Raw genomic sequence first — 19,233 nt, 5'->3', positions numbered from 1 at the left:
TGAATAACCATCTTAACATCACATATTGAACTATGCCTTACCCAGTGATCTGCAGTATACATCAATTTCCAAATACGGGCAACTGCGTTTTCATATTTACTGTGTACTATATCTTGGTATCTGATAGCGCAGGTTTCCTTCCTTCCTATATTATTTCTTCACCAATATCTTGGCAATTTTCAGACCTATGTTCTTCTATACATTTAGAATCATCCTGTCTAGTTCCTTCAAAACTCTTGTTAGAATTTTAATAGAATGCATTGTATTAATAGATCAGTTTGAGGGAAATGAACATTTGTATCATATTTAGTCTTATGAGTAGAGTGTGTCTCTTCATCAAGTTGGGTCTTCTTTATTGAATTGTAATATAGTCTATAATATTCTCCATATGTTTTACATAGTTGTCATTAGATATATTTCAATGTATTTCATATTTTACATAAAATAAACAGAAGTTTTAATTTCTTACTGCCTATGACTAAAACAAAATGCAATTTGTTACTGCATATTGATTTGATATCTAACTACCAATTAAAGTCTCCTACCATTTCTCATAATTTAATTCCATAATCTGTTTTATTCTTTATGTAGATAATAGTATTATCTAGTTTATTGTAATGCCTAAAATTTTCAGTGCATTGTTGAATAGAAGTGGTGGTAGCAGAGTTGTTTCCTTGTTTCTGATTCTAAAAGGAATGCTTTTAATGCTCCACTGTTTAAAAGGAAAGATATTTACAAGTTGTTTTGTAAGTGATTTCTACTGGTTAATAAAGTTCCTACTTTTCCCTACTTTGCCAAGAGTTTTTATCATGAATGTGTTTTGAATCGTATGAAAGGCATTTTCTTTATCCAAACAAGATGATCATATGGTTTTTATCTTTAATTGGAATACGTAGTTACATTTTAAGACGTTCTAATGCTAAACTACCCTTGCATTTCTGGAATAAATCTGCAATAAAATAACCATACTTGGTTATTTAAAAAATGCATTCATTGTAAGATAATATCTGCTAATACCTGATTTTGACTTTCTTCATTTCTTTCCTAATAGAGAAGGGCTTATCATTTTTCTGTTTTACCCTATCCTCTTAGGATTTAGTAAGATATTTACATAGTTTTAATCTCTCCATTTTCTATTTTCTAAAATAGTTTGTATAACATTGAAATGATCTATCTTTGGAACATAGAAATCATCTACAAAATCATCAGAGCCTGGTATTTTCATAGGTATATTTTATTTTATTTTTATTTTATTATAAGTTTTTTTGAGACAGGGCCTCACTCTTGCCCAGGCTGGAGTGCAATGGTGCCATCTCAGCTCACTGTAACCTCCACCTCTGGATTCAAGCAATTCTTCTGCCTCAGCCTCCAAAGTAGCTGGGATTACAAGTGCATGCCACCATGCCCAGCTATTTTTATTTTTATTTTTTGTATTTGTAGTAGGGATGGGGATTCACCATGTTGCCCAGGCTTGTTTCAAACTCCTGGCCTCAAGCAACCTGCCCGCCTCAGCCTCCCAAAGAGCTGGGATTACAGGCAGGAGCCACTGTGCTCAGCCATGGGTAGATTTTAAAGAACTGATTCAATTTATTTCATTGTTAAAAGAAGACATAGACTATTTTTTTGTTGTTGTTGTTTTGGCTAATCCCTCAGCTAGAAATGGTTAACTATAATTAATCATGTTTGTTAACAGAACCTGAGTTTGTTACTCCTTATAAATATTTATATATCATGGTACCAATTACTACTTTTTATCTAATCTCTTTACCAGTTCTCAAAACTAACCATAGAAACAGAATTGTTGATACCACAGTTTAAAGACTTGAAATCATTATGTTTCTTTATTCTTTCTCTAAATGATGGAGGCAATATTACTTAGAAAGTGTACTGGTTTTCCATGGCTGCCTGTAAAAATTATTGCAAATTCAGTGGTTTAAGGTATCCAAATTTATTCTCTTGTAGTTTTCTAGGTTAGAAGTTTGACACAGACCTCACTGGCTAAAATCAAGTGTTGAAAAGGCTGTTTGTGTTCACTTCTGTAGGCTCCAGGGAAGATTCTGTTTCCTTGTTTTTGCATGTTCTAGAAGCTGCTCACATTTCTTCACTAGTAACCTCATTCTTCAAACCATCCATGATGAGCTGAATCCTTTTCATATCGCATCTCTGTCTTTAGTAATCATGTCTCCCTCTGACTCAGAACTTTTCTGCCTCACTCTCCCACTTTTAAGAACTCTTGTGACAACATTGGGCCTACCATGATAATACAGGATAACCTCCCTATTTCAAGGTCAGTTGGTTGGCAGCCTTAATTCCATCTACTACCTTAATTCCTTATTGCTTTGTACCCTCACGTATTCATAAATTCCAGGGACTGGGGCAAATACGCTCTTAAGGACTATTATTCTGCCTACCACAAAAATTAAGGCAACTTCATAAGCAAGAGCAGCAAAGAGAGAGGATGTGATAGAAACTGGTGCAGATGAAATGCCAATTAACTAGCTGCTTTGCAACTGTCACAGTTTCACAACATTCTGTGAGACAGAAGATGCAGCCTCTATTTTAAAGGTGAGGAATCCAAGCTTTTGAGGTGTTAGTGTGCCCACATTCACATAGTTAATAAGTAGCATAGCCCTGATTTAAATCTAGGTATCTGACTTCAAAATCTATGATCTGTTTGTTTTTCAGGGCTTTCCTCATCTGTAAAATAATAATGATAAGAAAACTAGAGAGTTCAGATTTTGATGGAATTAAATGAGACAATGTCCATGAAAATACTGTTTGCATTACAATGCAAAGCATAAATCTTAGCATTGCTTTGAAAATACAAGCATTCCTCTCCATTTATAACTCACATTAATAATATAAATTCAAATCCTCTAAGTGCTGTTCTTTCCTCTTACTATACCTAGGAGAGTAGGGAGAAGCATCTTAAAGTTATCATTCAACCCTACACAATTCAAACTAATAAATACTAAATCTACTTCTTTCCTTTCTCTTTCTTCTCTCCATATTTTCATTATAGTATTAAAAGTAAAATGGCTGACTTCACATTGGTTACAGATAAAAGAAGTATACAATGACTTAAAAGCAGCTATCAAAAAATATATCCCTTTGGATTATATGAAGCGATTTAAAAATGTGTATGCATAAACCTTTTATTGATGTTAACCCTAAATCACTTCAGCTTTGTTTTACTAGCTATTGATAGCTATTAAGATGATTGATAAGCTATATACATGCTCATTTAATTTTTTAAGAAGTCACAGAGCAGTTTACTAGCATTTTCTCTTAATAACAATAGAGGTTATTAATATTGCCCCATATTTTTCTTGCCCTGTAAATGAAAATATGAACATCAGGGAAGATTTTTATGCCTTAGGCTACAAGGAACATAAAAGTCTTAAACTGGCTTAGTAATAAGGATATAGTGACTCACATATTCAGAAACGCAAACATTAGACTGGGCTCCAGGATTGGAGGATTCGACAATATTATCCAAGAGAAAGGTACTTTCCGTCTCTTCATTCTGCAGTATATGATGTCAGATTCATCACAAGGATGGTTTCCTTCCTGATTACAGTGATAAGGGTTGCATCCTTCCTTATTTATATCCAGTGGAGGCATAAATGAGCAAGCTCTAACCATCAAAAATGCTACCTTTTTCAGCTTCATGAGGCAAATATAGGGAACAGATCATATGTCTCCACTTGGGCAATGGCATGGGCTGACTGGCTTAGGCCTGTGGTCCTGAAACAATCCCCATGATAGGCCCAGACAAATCATGACCCAACCCCCTAGGGCTATCCTTTCCTAACATAGCATTGCAGCTACACAGTGGTAGATGCATGGTTGATGAGGTGGCAACCACAGTGTCTATGTCTCACAAATGTCTTTATAAATCTTATTAATATACAGTTGTCCCTTTGTATCCATGGGGGATTGGTTCTAAGACTTTGCAGATAACAAAATCCATGAATGCTCAATTCCTTTTATATGATGGGGTGGTATTTGATTGTAACCTATACACATCCTCTCCTATACTCTGAATCATCTCTAGATTACCTTTAATACCTAATATAATACTTAGCACTTACAAGGTAAGCACTATGTAAATAGTGGTTATACTACATTATTTTTATTTTGTATTTTTGTTATTGCTGCATTTTACTTCATATTTTTATTTAGGCAAAATATTTTTGTACCACAAGTGGTTGAATCCATGGAGATGGAATCCATGATACAGAAGGACTCTATATGTATATGGAGTATACATATACTATCTGTATATGACTCTATACATAGGCATAGGTAGTGTGACAAGAAGGTTTTCGTGGGGTTTGGGTAAAACATTACTTTGACTTGGTTGCTATAAGTTTTCATTTTATCTGTCTTGAAGAAATATTTCAGATTTTCACTCTGCTCAAGACTACATAGGGAAAGATCCCATCTATATTTGGGCTAAAGGAAAAAAATCTGCCATAAGATATGGAAGGGATAATTAGGCTTTAGTGATACCAGAGGTGCCGATGACAACCTAAGGAATCAGCAAAACAGAATTCAGAAAGGGCACTGGAATTTTCACACCCTATGCTATAATATTTAAAACTGATTTTTTTGAAGATCTTAATGAACAGCACAAATAGAGCCAAAGACTCAATAAATTGCTTTCCTGCCAAATCTTACATACTCTGATTATCAGAACACACTGAGGTACTCAATTATGCAAATGTGTTTTAAATTAGAAAATAAAATTTACATATACCATATCACAAATACACACACAATTTTGAATTAGCAGATTTAGCAAGATGTGAAATTCTGTTGTTATCGAAACAGAAATTGGTTCTTACTAGTAGCTGCTTACAGGCTATAAAGAGTCAATTCGTGTGTATAGCTATGGAAGATGTTGCCTGAGTTGCTGATTTCTCACATGTACTCGAGCAAGGCAAGATGTGAGCTGTCCCTATTAAAGAAGGCTTTAATAATAATAAATGGGGGCAACATTGCTGCTTGCATGAAAGAAAAGGTTATTATTTTGAGACAAGTTTTACTGGTAATCAAAAGCTTCCATGGTTAGGGTAAAAAAACTAGATATCAAGTTTTAATTTCTGGAGATTCAGACAGGAAAAGAAGAAAACTGGAGGGGAAGCAGGCAAGAGAGTCAACAGTAGGAAGATGGTCCCTACATCAATTCCGCTTTTCCTTAGGTGCCCAGCTCTTTTTATGCTGACAGTTCCTTCTGAACCAAATATTCCCTTGATTCCATCATCATCCACTTTATATTATTATAACTACTTTCCATCGTAAGTTTTATGAATAATACATGTCAAAAATCCTTATATTATCCAAGATGTTAAACATATGAGGAGGTTGATGAAAAATTAGGTTAATGGAACTGGTTAGAATTATCTTTTAAAATACTAATATCCCTATGTTCTGTTTCTGCCCCCTTTTATTTATTGTTTATTTATTGTTTATTATTGTTCACTTTATAAAAAACAAATGACACAACAAAATGGTCAAGTTAAAATACTGCTCATCTTATAGAAATGAACCCTACATGATATGCCAAAATTAGATTACAACTCTTAAATGTACCTTACCAATAATATATTGTTACACACAGCTACATAACTTAAAATTAAAGATAGATAGATAGATAGATAGATAGATAGATAGATAGATAGATAGATAGATAGATAGATAGATTGGGGTATCTTTGGATAGATACATTTATATTTATATGGATACATTTTAAAACATGAAAATATATGTGGCCATTCTCTCAAAATTAGAACAGTGGTTTCATGAATTCTGTTGGCTATATGGTTCTGTTTTAGGCACTTTAGATATCTAATACAAATGGTGAAAAATTTGCCACTTTACGTAAGAAGAATCATACTGAATCAGTAGTTTATTTTGACACAGTCTGCAAAGATTTTTAAACACACATAACTCAAAAAACAATCTGTTATCCTGCAAATTAGTCAATCACAATGTCATTAATATATTTTGTCTTGAGTTGTTAATAATAATAAAATGTTATCAAACTCATGTGTGTATCTCTGAGAAAATAACAAAAAAAGACTGATTATAGCCTTAAAGCATCACTTAAAGATTATCTCCTATATATAGTTGATACATGTGTCTTTAAGCTATTTAATTAATAACTGAAGTGCTGACAAACAATTTAACATGTAGGTAGAAAATATGTATGTCTGACATTTTGAAGTTATTCCTTTATAACCAGAACACAAATAATTTCATATACTTAAACAAGTGATGTGTTCAAGTTCTCCAGAACTCCAAAAGTGTGACAATTTTTACACTTACCAACAGTATCACATGGTTCATCTTTGTGCACACAGAAATCTTTCCTAGAAAGAAAAATAGAAAACTGAAATAAAGGTAAATTATTTTCTACAAACAAGACATCATGTGACTCATTTTTAATAGTTATATGATTAATTGAAACATATTATTATCTCCAAGAATCTAATAAAATTGTGAAAAAGATTAATTTTTAATTCTAAGATATGGAAGATTAAATTTTATAGCACATTTGTACATGATATAATTAATCCTCAGACATTAGACAGTTCCCATATTATGAACAATATTTCAAAAGTAAGATCCCATCTTGTTTTGAATTTGACAGTACTCTATTGTTTTATTACAAAAAATAATATCTGGTATTGGGACAAGGCTTTCCATTTGAAAAATTACTGGAAGATACCTACTTCATGTAACACAAAAATTATTTCCAGAGAGAAGATTTAAATGTTAGAAATACAACTTAAAACAACATAATATTTTATATCATAAGACTGGCAAAATTTTTAAAAGACTAATAATCATTTTATTAATGGTATAAGGAAATTATTATTTTACATAAATGGGATCTAACTATGTATAATATTTTATAATTTTTACTCTTTATCTGAAACTATATCTTAGCATTCCTAACAATGCTTCACTTTTGTTATCAATTATTTAGGATTTCATAGAACATAATTTAATATATCTTAATAAGAGTTATGAGATTTGGGGGCAGAATATATGAAAGCAAAACTTTTAATCTACCTCTTACTAGCTACATGACCTTAGGCAACTTATTTAGCCTTGTTGTGCCTCTGTCACCTCATCAAAAAGACAGAGGTAGTAATAATATCTACCACCTAGGTTTATTATTCAATTTAAATGATTTAACATACAGAAAACCTTAAAAACCTAGGTTACTGTGCAAGGGGAATGAATTAACACATATAAGGTATTTAAAACAATGCCACACACAAAGTAAGCTCTCAAAAGTTAGTTGTGATGTTTTGTTGGGGATTTTTTTTATTGCTGCTATTAGTGTATCATAATATAAGCAACTTCTTAGCAATAAGCTTTTAGGTTCTATACAATTTTTACTATCACAAACAATATTACAATAGGTCTTTCGTGTGTACATAAATGAGAAAGTAAAATTATCTTTTAAAAAAAATTTCCTCTGTTACAGGATCTGAAAGCTGTATCTAAATGATAAAAAAGAAAAGACTTTTAAAATTAAAGCACAATACTGTTGCCTATTCACCAATGAAGTCTACATTGATCTTGATAATGGTTAGCTTTCAATTCACATCTCGCTTGGCTCATTAGCAGCATTTGTGATTTAATACATATATATATCTATATATGTGTATATATGTGTGTGTGTGTTCGTAAATGTTCCTTGTATATTAGAAATGTATATTTATTTTTTTGGAGTGCAGTTCCATCTAGCTCTTAAAAGCGCTGATATACAATTGTTACGTAGAATAATCAATTCTGGATTGATTTTTACGTGGTACCAAGAAAAGACTGTTAAAATTCCATTGTGGTTATAATTTTTTTTATGTTTCCCTGTGATTTTAATTTTTGCTTTGTTTATCTCAAAGTTTATTGTTTATTAAGTACTCAGTCTCTAAATTTATTTTGAACTATTATTTTTATTATCATGTAAAATCCATATGTTTACTTTGCTAAGGTAGATTGTATCTGATACTAACAAATATTAATATACAGTATTGCATTAGTATTTGCTTGTCCTATCTCTTTCATTTTGTTGTTAACATCCATTTTCTCTGAGTCTCTTATAAAGAGTACATAGTGAAACTTTTAAAAGCTAGTTATATAATATCTTTATAAATGAGTTTAATTCTTTTCTATTTTATTGTTGATATCTTTAGATTTCTATTATTTATGATTTCTATTTACCAAGTTATATTTCTTTGTTCTTTTCTCTTTCTTCCTTTTATTTTTTACTCACTTTTTTTGGCTACTTTGAAAGTAACATTAAATTGTGGTTGATGTGTGATTCCTTTTACATTTTAAAGTATGATATATTTGTTCTCTATGGCTGCTGTAAAAGTTCCATAAATTTGGTGGCTTAAAACAACACAAAACTTTAACTTACAGTCTGAAGGCCGGAAGCTTGAAATGGGCTTTACTGTGCTAAAATCAGTGTGTCATCAGTATCATGTTTCCTCTGAAAGCTCTAGATGAGAATATGTTTCCTTGCCTTTGCTAGCTTCCAGAGGCTACCCAGGTTTCTTGACTCAGGGCCTCCTTGTATTTTCAAGGCCAACAATTCCATCACTCTGCCCCCTGCTTCCATCATCATATGACCCTCTCTGACTCTCCTCTCTCTCTTTTTTCCTCACACCAGGATAATCTCACCACCTCAAGATCCTTAATATAATCACATCTGTACAGTCATTTCTTCCATACAGGATATTTTCAGGTTCTGGAAATTAGAGCATAAGCATCTTTGCAGGGGATGTTATTTTTCCTGCCTACCACATATCCTTAGAATATGTAAAGCTCTTCCTCCTGAAAAAGGCAAGAACGTAACACTCTTTTAATCCAATCTCTCCCTTCAATTTTTCATGTGTTTTTAATTTGAAATTATGGTTGCATCTTGATTTTTCAAATCTAAAATTGGACAGTTGCTTTTAAAAACCATCAGGGTTTATGCAACAATTTGCCTTTTTATTTAGCAATTTATTTTCTCAGTTATATCTTGTATCTTTACTTTCTAGACATCTCACTATTCTTTTACTTTAAGTACATTCTTCAGTATCTCTTTCAATGAGAATCTATCTATGAATGGTAAACTTTCCTAGTTATTTTCTTTTGCTTTCATTTTTATTGTTTTGCATTTATTCATAACTGAACAGTAACTGAGTTGTTATAAAGTCAACTTTATTGACTCTCAAACACTGAAGATACCATTTCATTTTATTCTAGCATTCATAAATATTGATTAGAAGTCTCTGATTACAGTTTCTGCCCTTTTTTCATGCATTTGCTTTCTGCTTAATTTTTAACACTATTTCTGTCTTTATAATTCTACAGTCCCACGAAGATGAGTCAAGGTACTGATTTTGTTTTTATTTATCTTCTTTGGTACTTGGTATATTTTCAACTTAAAGATCCATGAATACTTAAAAATTCTTACCATTATCTATTTAGTTAATCCCTCTGACATTCCATTCTCTTTTCCTAGAACTTCTTTAGGAATATCATAGTTCTCATTCTGATGTCTGTAATGCTCAGGCACCTTTGTGTATTTCCATCTCTTAACCACTCTATGTAGCCTGCTGGGAGAATCCCTCAGATCTATCATCCAATCCACTAATGCTCTCTTCAGCTGGATCTAATATGCTTTTCAATTTAGAAATTGAAATTTTAAGTATAAGTACCTTATTCCATATGTCTTCCCGAGAACATTTATTTTCATCAATTTTCAAATAAACTGTTTATCCCCAAAAAAACACCTTATTCTCATATTTTGAAATTTTTGATTGTTTTTAATTAGATGGACATGCTTGTTTTATAATCCCTGTTAGTATTTTTTAAAAATTATTATTCTTTATTATGTCTCTGGGTTCTTAAAATGGAATATGACATCACTGGTCATTTTGGAATTCTATTATGAACTCAGTCAGTGGGATGTTAATTGTGGTTGCCTCATCGTGTAAGTTGAGAGAGAGTCCCTTCACAGCAGTTTTGCATATACTTTCATTGAGTGCTTCAATTCTGGAATCGGATTCATTGTAATGAATGCCCAGAGGAGGCATTTTTGTCCTAACCTGGGGTCATGGATGAGGCAGAATGTTTCCTTGTTCACAACCTGTGCTTGCTGGCAGAACTTTTAACGGTGCATACTTTTATTAAGGATCTAAGTATCTACAAATTCTAGTTGTGTGTAATCATTTCAGTTCCACTTCCCCACTTTGCACAGACTCATTAAAACATAAAAACCTAAATTTGCTTAGTTCAAAAAACTCCCTCAGGGAAGCTCCCACATTACTTTAGATGCTTACTAAACTTCTTGCCAGAACTTGCTTTATTTTTGGCTCATCTGTGCATGTAAAAGTATGCTTATTGTATTTTTTGCTATGGTTTATGGATGTTCATATAGGGAAACATTTTCTGATTATCTAGACAGCCAGATTATCACATAATTAAAAGAACTGGACTTAATCTGTGACCTACCATATAGGAATGAAGTACAGTAAAATAACACATTAGTTTATTGTTAGCATTAGGTCTAAATATATATAGAAACAAGCCATATATTCCTTATTTTATTATTACATTTTATATCATGCAGCTTCACCAAATGCTTTAAAAGACTGCAGACCTGCCTCAATAAGATGTTCAGTTGATATTTAATAGTTTTTCAAAAATGTCTTTCAACAACTGGGGATTATTTTACTTATAAATTATTGTAAAAAATTAGTGATTACTATAATATTGTTATTTTTCTTCCAAATGGTTGGAGATAGACAAAAATAATTGTTGCTAGCCATGAGTATAAGATAGGGATGAAGTATATTAATATCAATATTATTAAAATTGTTCTCTATTTCTCCTGACAAATTCTGAAAGAGATGACTATATGAAACAAATATAGACTCAATTATAAGAGTAATGTGGAAAAGGTAGAGCTAAAATAGAGAAGATAAACAATAACCTTAAATAATATCTTTTCAATACAAGGCACAAATTGAACTTAATACAAACTTAATTTGTTTAAATCACACCCAAAATTTAGGAATACATTTACCATTCTCTAGTTATAAATAACAAAAATAATTCAAATATGATAGGTTATCACATGAATTGCTTCATGAAGTATCAGTGGAAGATGTATTAGTCCTGAGGTTCTCTTAGCTGAGAACACTTCTCCAGTATTTCATTAGGACTCAAACAAGGCAAAGACTCAGGCCCTCTTGCATGTTATCTCTTCTCTCTTTCCTTACTTAATTAACTCCACCCTCAAATACCTGGCTTTAGTTTGTTTTAGTGGCCATGCTTCCCCTACCTCTGTTTGCCTTTATAATGCATTGAGAGAAATCTTTGCTTTAAAGAGGGCCTGCTGCCCACTGAAAAACTCACTTCATTATACTGGAAAGGGAGCAGGTTATCCCTAAAACACAGTAGACATAATGTAATGTTACACTGTGCTGTCTACCAATTACGGTATATTTCCAGACAACAGAAATATTATAACATGTTTTCACCAGTTTGTATAAATTTTAATGTTTTTCTCAAACATGCTATTATTTTTGTATTCTAGTAAATCCAAAAACTAGTTAATCCAGGCTGGGTGCATTGGCTCATGCCTATAATTCCAGCACTTTGGGAGACCGAGGTGGGCGAATCACCTGAGGTAGGGAGTTCAAGATGAGCCTGACCAACATGGAGAATCCCTGTCTCTACTAAAAAAAAATACAAAAAATTAGCCAGGCCTGGTGGCACATCCCTGTAATCCCAGCTACTCGAGAGGCTCAGGCAGGAGAATCACTTGAACCTAGGAGGCGGAGGTTGTGGTGAGCCGAGATCATGCCATTACACCCCAGCCTGGGCAACAAGAGTGAAACTCCTTCTTAAAAAAAAAAACTAGTTAATCCATTCTTGATAATTTAAAGACGGCTGCCAGCACTTGGTACACTAATCTTAACTTTTTTTGTATATAGATGATATAATCCTATCAGGTTGCTTGCATACTCCTTAAAAGTCTACTGACCCAACTGAATGAATGTTGAAAAGTAGATGCATTTTTCGGTAAATTATTTAAGTAAATAGGAAAGAAAGCAAAGAAATTTTGATGAAGTAAATAATTTGATTGTCAGTATTGGGAGTTTTAATATTTATGCCTTTTATTGTAAATATATATATATATATATCTTTCTGAAAATATGTACCAAAACTAGAAGGAAAACTCTAAATAAACGAGGGAAGATACATCCAAATTTTATCTCATAAAACATAACCACTATAGCTGCCCTATCCTAAACTTTTCCCATGGTAAACAACATGCAACTACTTTTTCCAAGCAGTCATCATCCCCATCAATATACAAGATACAAAACAGGAAACCTTGTAAGTCTGGGCAAGACAAGACTGCTCTCAATCAGAACATTTATTCCCAGGGTTATAAAGGAAGGTTTTTACAAAGCCAAATGGTTCCTTCATAGTACTGAGGTAAATCCTATCCTTCCCCAACTCTACTCCCTAGCATCTTTCCACTGGGAAATCACCTTCTATTGCATCATATTTTCTGGTCAGTGTATTCTAGTCATCAGCTTCCAATCATAGGATTATCCCCCCACACTGAAACCCATGTTTTCAGAGGATGGAAAAGAGATAATATAGTAAAATATGAATGGCTCTGAATCATCAAAACTCAGTAGATGAGATGCCTAGAGCTTTCCTCTTTGCTATCTTTCCTGATGCCTGATTCTTCAGTTCTTCCTTTGATTCTGAAAATGTAGAATCAAAATAAGCCAACTGTTTCTTCTGTTGCTCAACTTAGGCAAAGTTGGTCTCTGTGGCTCAAAACAAATAATATCCTAATGATAAAGGAAAATAATTTCTGCTGGCAGCAAAACATATTCAGAGTCTCAATATAACTATAGATGGAGATGAATGGAAAGGTTTTCTAGCATTATTATTATAAATAAATGACAAAATATCATTTCTCTGCATAGGAAACTATAGAGATCATTTACGAGAATACCATCGCTAGTGGTAGAAGTTGTTTACTGCATAATTATATGGACGCATTTATTATACACAACATAAATGACTTCCTCTACTGTTGTGTAGTGTACGGCCTGTACAACTGAACACTGTGGGATACATTAAGTGTCTCTAATATGCCATGTACTAAATAAGGGGAAGGACACAACAGAGATAAATAAAATAGGCTTCTACTTGAAAGGCACAGAAGTGGATAAAACATATCACCTCTGTAATGTGATAAGGGTCCCAGGAGCAGTGAGAAAGAAGTCTGGGGAGTTATATTAAACACTGAATAATTCTATTCTTCAACAGCTTTTGCCAGCAAACAAATGGAGAAAGAAACACCCGAAACAGATGATACTGAATAAAATGGCAAATGCAAAAAATTAAAGAACCACATAAAATCAAATCTTCACCTTAGGGTCAAGAATCACTAAGTGAAAAGTATATTCAGATATAGGGGAAAAGGGATTTGGGGTGGTTTTTCTAAATATATAATACATCATATCATGATGCAAGAGGCTGCAACATGACTATTTGATTTACATAATGTGAAACATGGGACTTCATCTGTAACTAAACAACATGATAAAACTATGACAAATGCACTGCTTATTGTCAAAGGCATTTAGAGTCCACCACACACCCAATTTCTGTTCACTTAGCAAACAAATGAAAAAAGCACATTACAAAAAATAATCAAACAAACAAACAAACTCTAGTTCTTTCATTCAGAAACGTTAGAAGTACCTCTCACTAAAATTGAAAAATAGTCAGCAGCATTATAAACCACAGATCAGACTGTAAGTCTTAATCTTCATTTCTCCAATAATCAACTTATTTGCAGAACACCAATGTATTCCTAATTCAAAATATTCAAATATTTATTTTATAAGATGGGGATAGAGATTACTTGCTGACTAGACCTTTGATCATGTGGATTCAAATTCTCTCATTTTTGGCTCATGTAGATTCTGTGTGCCTGAAGTCTGCATCATAGAGTTTCATTATGTGAGTTTATAGAAATGATACTGTTAGACTCTGGCAACTAGGAAGGCCAATAAATTCTGCCTAAGTTCTGATTTATGTTGAAAAAAATGAAATGTAGCCTTTAATTTCCAAGAATGAAGATGCATCTGAGAATGAGCCTCACTGTAGAGTTTAACAGTGCCTTGGGATATACCTATAAATGATTCATTCAAAAATTATTCTGTAATTTGTATTAAATCAAGTTATTTTTGCAATTTCTAGTTTTATTAAATTTTCTCTTACTTGCCAATGGCATTAGTTTGAAACTAACTTTCACATGTATTATACGTAAACTAAAAGCATTTCTGTAAATAGGAAAGGCAAAGCTATCATTAATAAAATTGAATTTTAAAGAGTATTTCCAAAGGGCATAAAGATGTATGCCTTCTCCCTGATTTCAATGAGAAATGTGAAAATTGCCCTAAGAAATCATAGAGTTGAGAGTTGAGAGAAAATATTTTGTGTTTTTGTTACTATGAACCCAGAAGCATAACTAGGTCAGCTTTAAACTATTTACTTTATTGTACTGCACAGGACAATTTAACAAATATATGACCTCAGATAGGTTTGGATTTGTAGAAGCATTATGTATTTTAGCTGACACCAAACTTGATCCCTGAGCTAAAATTTCTTCCTACTAATGTACACACATAACCCCCAACATTTACTAGTTATCTACGATGAGCATTTCCTAGAAACTGAGCCTGGTTCTGAGTTTAGTCTGTCAAATATGGATAAGAACAAGCAATCCATGGAGATTAACATTTTTTCTTATGTTATTCTATTTTTCACAGTTTTCTTACAAAGCTAAATAGCTGATCATCTTTACACTAACTAGAAAGGGATTTTTTTCCTTAACTACATGAAGTACTCATTTAATCTTTATTAACCAAATGGTACTAGGTAACTTAGGAATAAAATATTCCCTTTAGTGGGGTGATTTTCCACTATTATGGCACTGGAAACAGAAATATGGAGAAAGGGTGATCCTCCACAGAAGACTTGTCCCACAAGTGAGTAAAGGGAGAACAGTCGGCCAGTATTTGTCAGTATTTTATATATGTGTACCCTTTGACAGAGCAAGTACTTTTTAATCTACCCTAAATAAATAGTATTATAGCACATGTTTACAACCATATATAACCATATTTATAGAACATTTTCTCTAACAACAAAAAATTAGAAAGTTCTATAAACAGATAAGTAGTTGAATAAATCAGGATACTTTTATGCAATATATAGTATGTCAGCTCTCCACCCCCACAAACGATGCAGACCGAGAGGAACGCATGAGTTTCCCATTGCTGCTATAACAGATTACCATGAACTTAGTGGCTTAAAACAACACAAATGTGTTATCTTGTCAGAAGTCAAGTACAGGTCTTAACGGGCCAAAATAAAAGTGCCATAGAGCTGCATTCCTTCTGGAGGCACTAGGGTATAATCTATGTCCTGGTCTTTTCCAGTTTCTAGACATTGCTGGCATTCTTTGGCTTATGACCTGTTTTTGTCTCTTCAAAACTGGGTTTATAGCATCTTCCAGTCCTTCCCTGACTTTGAACTTCTGCTTCCCTCTTCCTTATTTTAGGACTCTTGTGATTACAGTGAACCCACTCAAATATGCCAGGATAATCTGCCCATCTCAAGATTCTTAATTTAATCACATTTGCAAAGTCCCTTTGCCATGTAAGATGGCATATTCACTGGTTCTGGAGATTAGAAGGTGGATATTTGGGGAGGAGGGACATTATTCTGCCTTCCACAATAAATGACATAAAAATACTTGCCAGACATAATAGTAAAGTGAAAAAGCAAACAAATAGAGAAAACTGTGTAGAGCATGAAACAATGTTCTTCACATACACACCAACTCTTAACATTGATTACCTTAGGGTTGGAGAGTGGGAGTAGAAATTAGTAAGTTAATTTACTATATAAATACTAAAGTGTTTCTTTTACTTTTACCATAAGAATATGCTTATAATATGACAATATATTTAAAAGTTATATTTAAACTTTTGCCATGAGAATATGCATTACTTGAAAAATAAAACCATATTAGGCTACATTTTCAAGAAATATATATAAAAATAAGCAAATGTTTGAAACAGACTTTTAAGGGAAAATATGGATTATAAAACAGTATATAAAATGACTTCAACAACATAGATAATGTTCTGTTTCCTAAGTGGAGGGGTAAATAGGCAGTTGTTAATTATATTATTCTTTATGCTCTTTGTATATATGAAATATATCACACTATGCTTTCTTCTTTTCCTTTTAGTAGAATTCCTGTGTTGCATAGCTAGGGAAAGCTAGCAACAAGGGAGGCAATAGTGAAGAGTGGTCAGTTCAAGATGCTAGTTTTAAAGTGTTTCAACATTAAAAATATTGGATGCAGAAAATTCTAAAGCATTTTTTAGAGTTTTGAAAGAAAAAATGGCATTGGAAATAAGAAATAAAATTAATGCCACAATATATTTTGTGGTGAGAAACAAAACTTGTATATAGACCATGATCCCAATAATGTAAATCCATGTATTATATACATACATAGGAAATACAACTGATGAAATATACTTTCAAATATTAACTATACTTTTCCCATGTAGTGGGACTATAGGCTAATTTTTATCTTTATTCTTATACTTATCAATTTTCTGTAATAAATATATTGCATTTATAAGGGAAAATTATAAATCAGTAATCAAATTATGATTACCACCTTCTTTAGTCTCAGAAGCAATATTTCTCAAATCTATTACTGTTAAGAAGGAAGAAAGACTTGAACAATGCAGACGTTTAACCTTGACTCACCTCAAACCTTATAATCATAGGTCTCCTCCCCATCCATGCAAATCTTTCCATCCCTTCTCTCAACTTCAATTTACTACTCTTAACCAACTTTATTATAGTAAAACTTACATAAAATACACACAAGTTAAATGAGAAGATAGGTGAATTTTAACAAATGTATAAACTGACATGTATTCAAAGCAATCTATGCAATATTTCCACTACTACAGAAAGTTCCTTCTGCCTTTTTGCAGTCAGTTTTCCCAGCTTTAAAGCAGGCAACATTTGACACAACAGATGGATTTTGCCTATTCTCAAACTCTGTATAAGTGGAATCATCCTCTGATCGGTTTCTAATTTGGCTTTTTCACTCAGTTTTTTTTTTTTTTTTTTTTTTTTTTTTTTTGTTTTTTTGAGGTGGAGTCTCACTCTGTCACCCAGGCTGGATTGCAGTGGTACAATCTCGACTCACTGCAACCTCCACCTCAGAGGTTCAAGTGATTCTCCTGCCTCACCCTCCTGAGTAGCTGGGATTACAGGCATGAGCCACCATGCCTGCCTAACTTTTGTATTTTTGGTAGAGACAGTGTTTGACCATGTTGACCAGGCTGGTCTTTAACTCCTGACCTCAAGTGATCTGCCTGCCTGCCTCAGCCTCCCAAACTGCTGGGATTACAGGCGTGAGCCACCACACCCGGCCTCAGTATAATGTTATTAAAACTCATCCATGCATTTGGTTGCATTTATCAGTAGTTTGATGAAGACTATTCAATTGTATGAACACACAATACATCCATTCACCTGTAGATGTATATTTATTTATAATTTTTGGCAATTATGAAAATTATGAAAAAAATTATGAAAGCTTCTATAAATTCTCAAGTTCATTTTTTTCTGTGAATAATATTTTTATTTTTCTTAAGTAAATATCTAGAAGCTGATGTGGGCTATATGGTAAGCAAATGTTTAATTTTATAAGAAACTACTCATTTTCCAACGTGGTTGAACCATTTTATAATCCCACCAACAACTGAAGAGTGTTCCATATCCTCACCATCATTGAGTATTTTCAATTTTTATAACTGAAGCCTTTCAAGTGGGTGTGAATTTAATTTGCATTTTCCTGGGAATTAATGATGTTGATTATCTCTTTATATGCTTACTGGAGATTCATATTTCTTCTTTCTTGTTATTTTTAAGAGGTTGACATATTTTTGTATTTGTATATGTGTGTATACACATATACATGTAAACATTCTGGATACAAGTTCTTTGTTAGTATATGTATGGCAATTATTTTCTCAAATTCACAAAAGATGTGAAAATCTTTTGAACAGGAAATGGTTTTCATTTTTAAAAAATCCAATTGATTGTTAATATTTCTTGATTAGTACTTTTTTGTATCCTATCTAAGAAACCATTGTCCTCCTCTTGTTCATGAAAATGTTCTTCTTTATTTTCTTACTACAATAGAGTGTTAGCTTTCACGTTTAATTCTATGATCCCTTTTGAATTAATTTTACACATGTTAAATAGGATTGACATTCATTTTTTTCACAGAGGTGTCCAGATATTCCATTTGTACCATTTGATGTATTCTAATACCATCTGCTGAATAGATTATTTTTATAACTGAATTATGTTGGTAGCTTTATTAAAAATCAATTGACCATATATATGTGGGTTTATTTCTAGACCGTTTATTTTGCTTCACTGATTTGCATGACTCTGCCAAAACCATACTATCTTGATTTCCAAACCTTTAGAGTAAGTTTTGAAATCATATAGTGTAAAGTCCATCCAATTTGTTCATATATATACACATATACATATATACATTTTCATTACTGTGACAGAATGGGAAGGTTTTGGGGTTTTTTTGTTTGTTTGTTTGAGACAGAGTCTTGTTCAGTTGATCAGGGTGGAGTGCAGTAGCACAATCTTGGCTCACTGCAACCTCTGCCTCCTGGATTCAAGAGATTCTCATGGCTCAGCCTCCCAAGTAGCTGGGACTACAGGCATGCACCACCATGCCCAGCTAATTTTTGTAATTTTAGTAGATATGAGGTTTTGTCACATTGGCCAGGATGGTCTTGAATCCCTGGCCTCAGGCCATCTGCCCACCTCAGCCACCCTAAGTGCTGGGATTACAGGTGTGAGCCACCGCACCTGGCCTCAATTTGTTCTTATTTTTCAATTTTTTGATTCTTCTAGGTTCTCTGCCTTTACAAATTAGCACTGGAGTCAGTTTGTCAATTTCTACAAAACATGCCTGCAAAGGTTGTTTCATTGGGAGTATATTGAATCTATAAATCAATTTGGAGAAAAGTGGCATTTAATAATATTTAG

General features: G+C 32.8%; 1 protein-coding gene across 1 annotated transcript in view; it reads right to left on the bottom strand.

The window, feature by feature from the left end:
• ADAMTS19 (ADAM metallopeptidase with thrombospondin type 1 motif, 19) overlaps window positions 1–19,233 on the bottom strand; it is a 285,046-nt gene that overhangs the window by 187,247 nt on the left and 78,566 nt on the right. The window contains exon 8 of the mRNA XM_011942132.1: window positions 6,334–6,377. Within this exon, the coding sequence (XP_011797522.1) occupies window positions 6,334–6,377 (44 nt within the window). The remainder of the gene's footprint in view (window positions 1–6,333; window positions 6,378–19,233) is intronic.

The sequence above is a fragment of the Colobus angolensis genome, unplaced genomic scaffold (genome assembly GCF_000951035.1).
Source record: "Colobus angolensis palliatus isolate OR3802 unplaced genomic scaffold, Cang.pa_1.0 Scaffold206, whole genome shotgun sequence".
Lineage (NCBI taxonomy): Eukaryota > Metazoa > Chordata > Mammalia > Primates > Cercopithecidae > Colobus > Colobus angolensis.
Note: the sequence above shows the minus strand (reverse complement) of the source record. Positions and strands in the feature narration are given on the sequence as shown.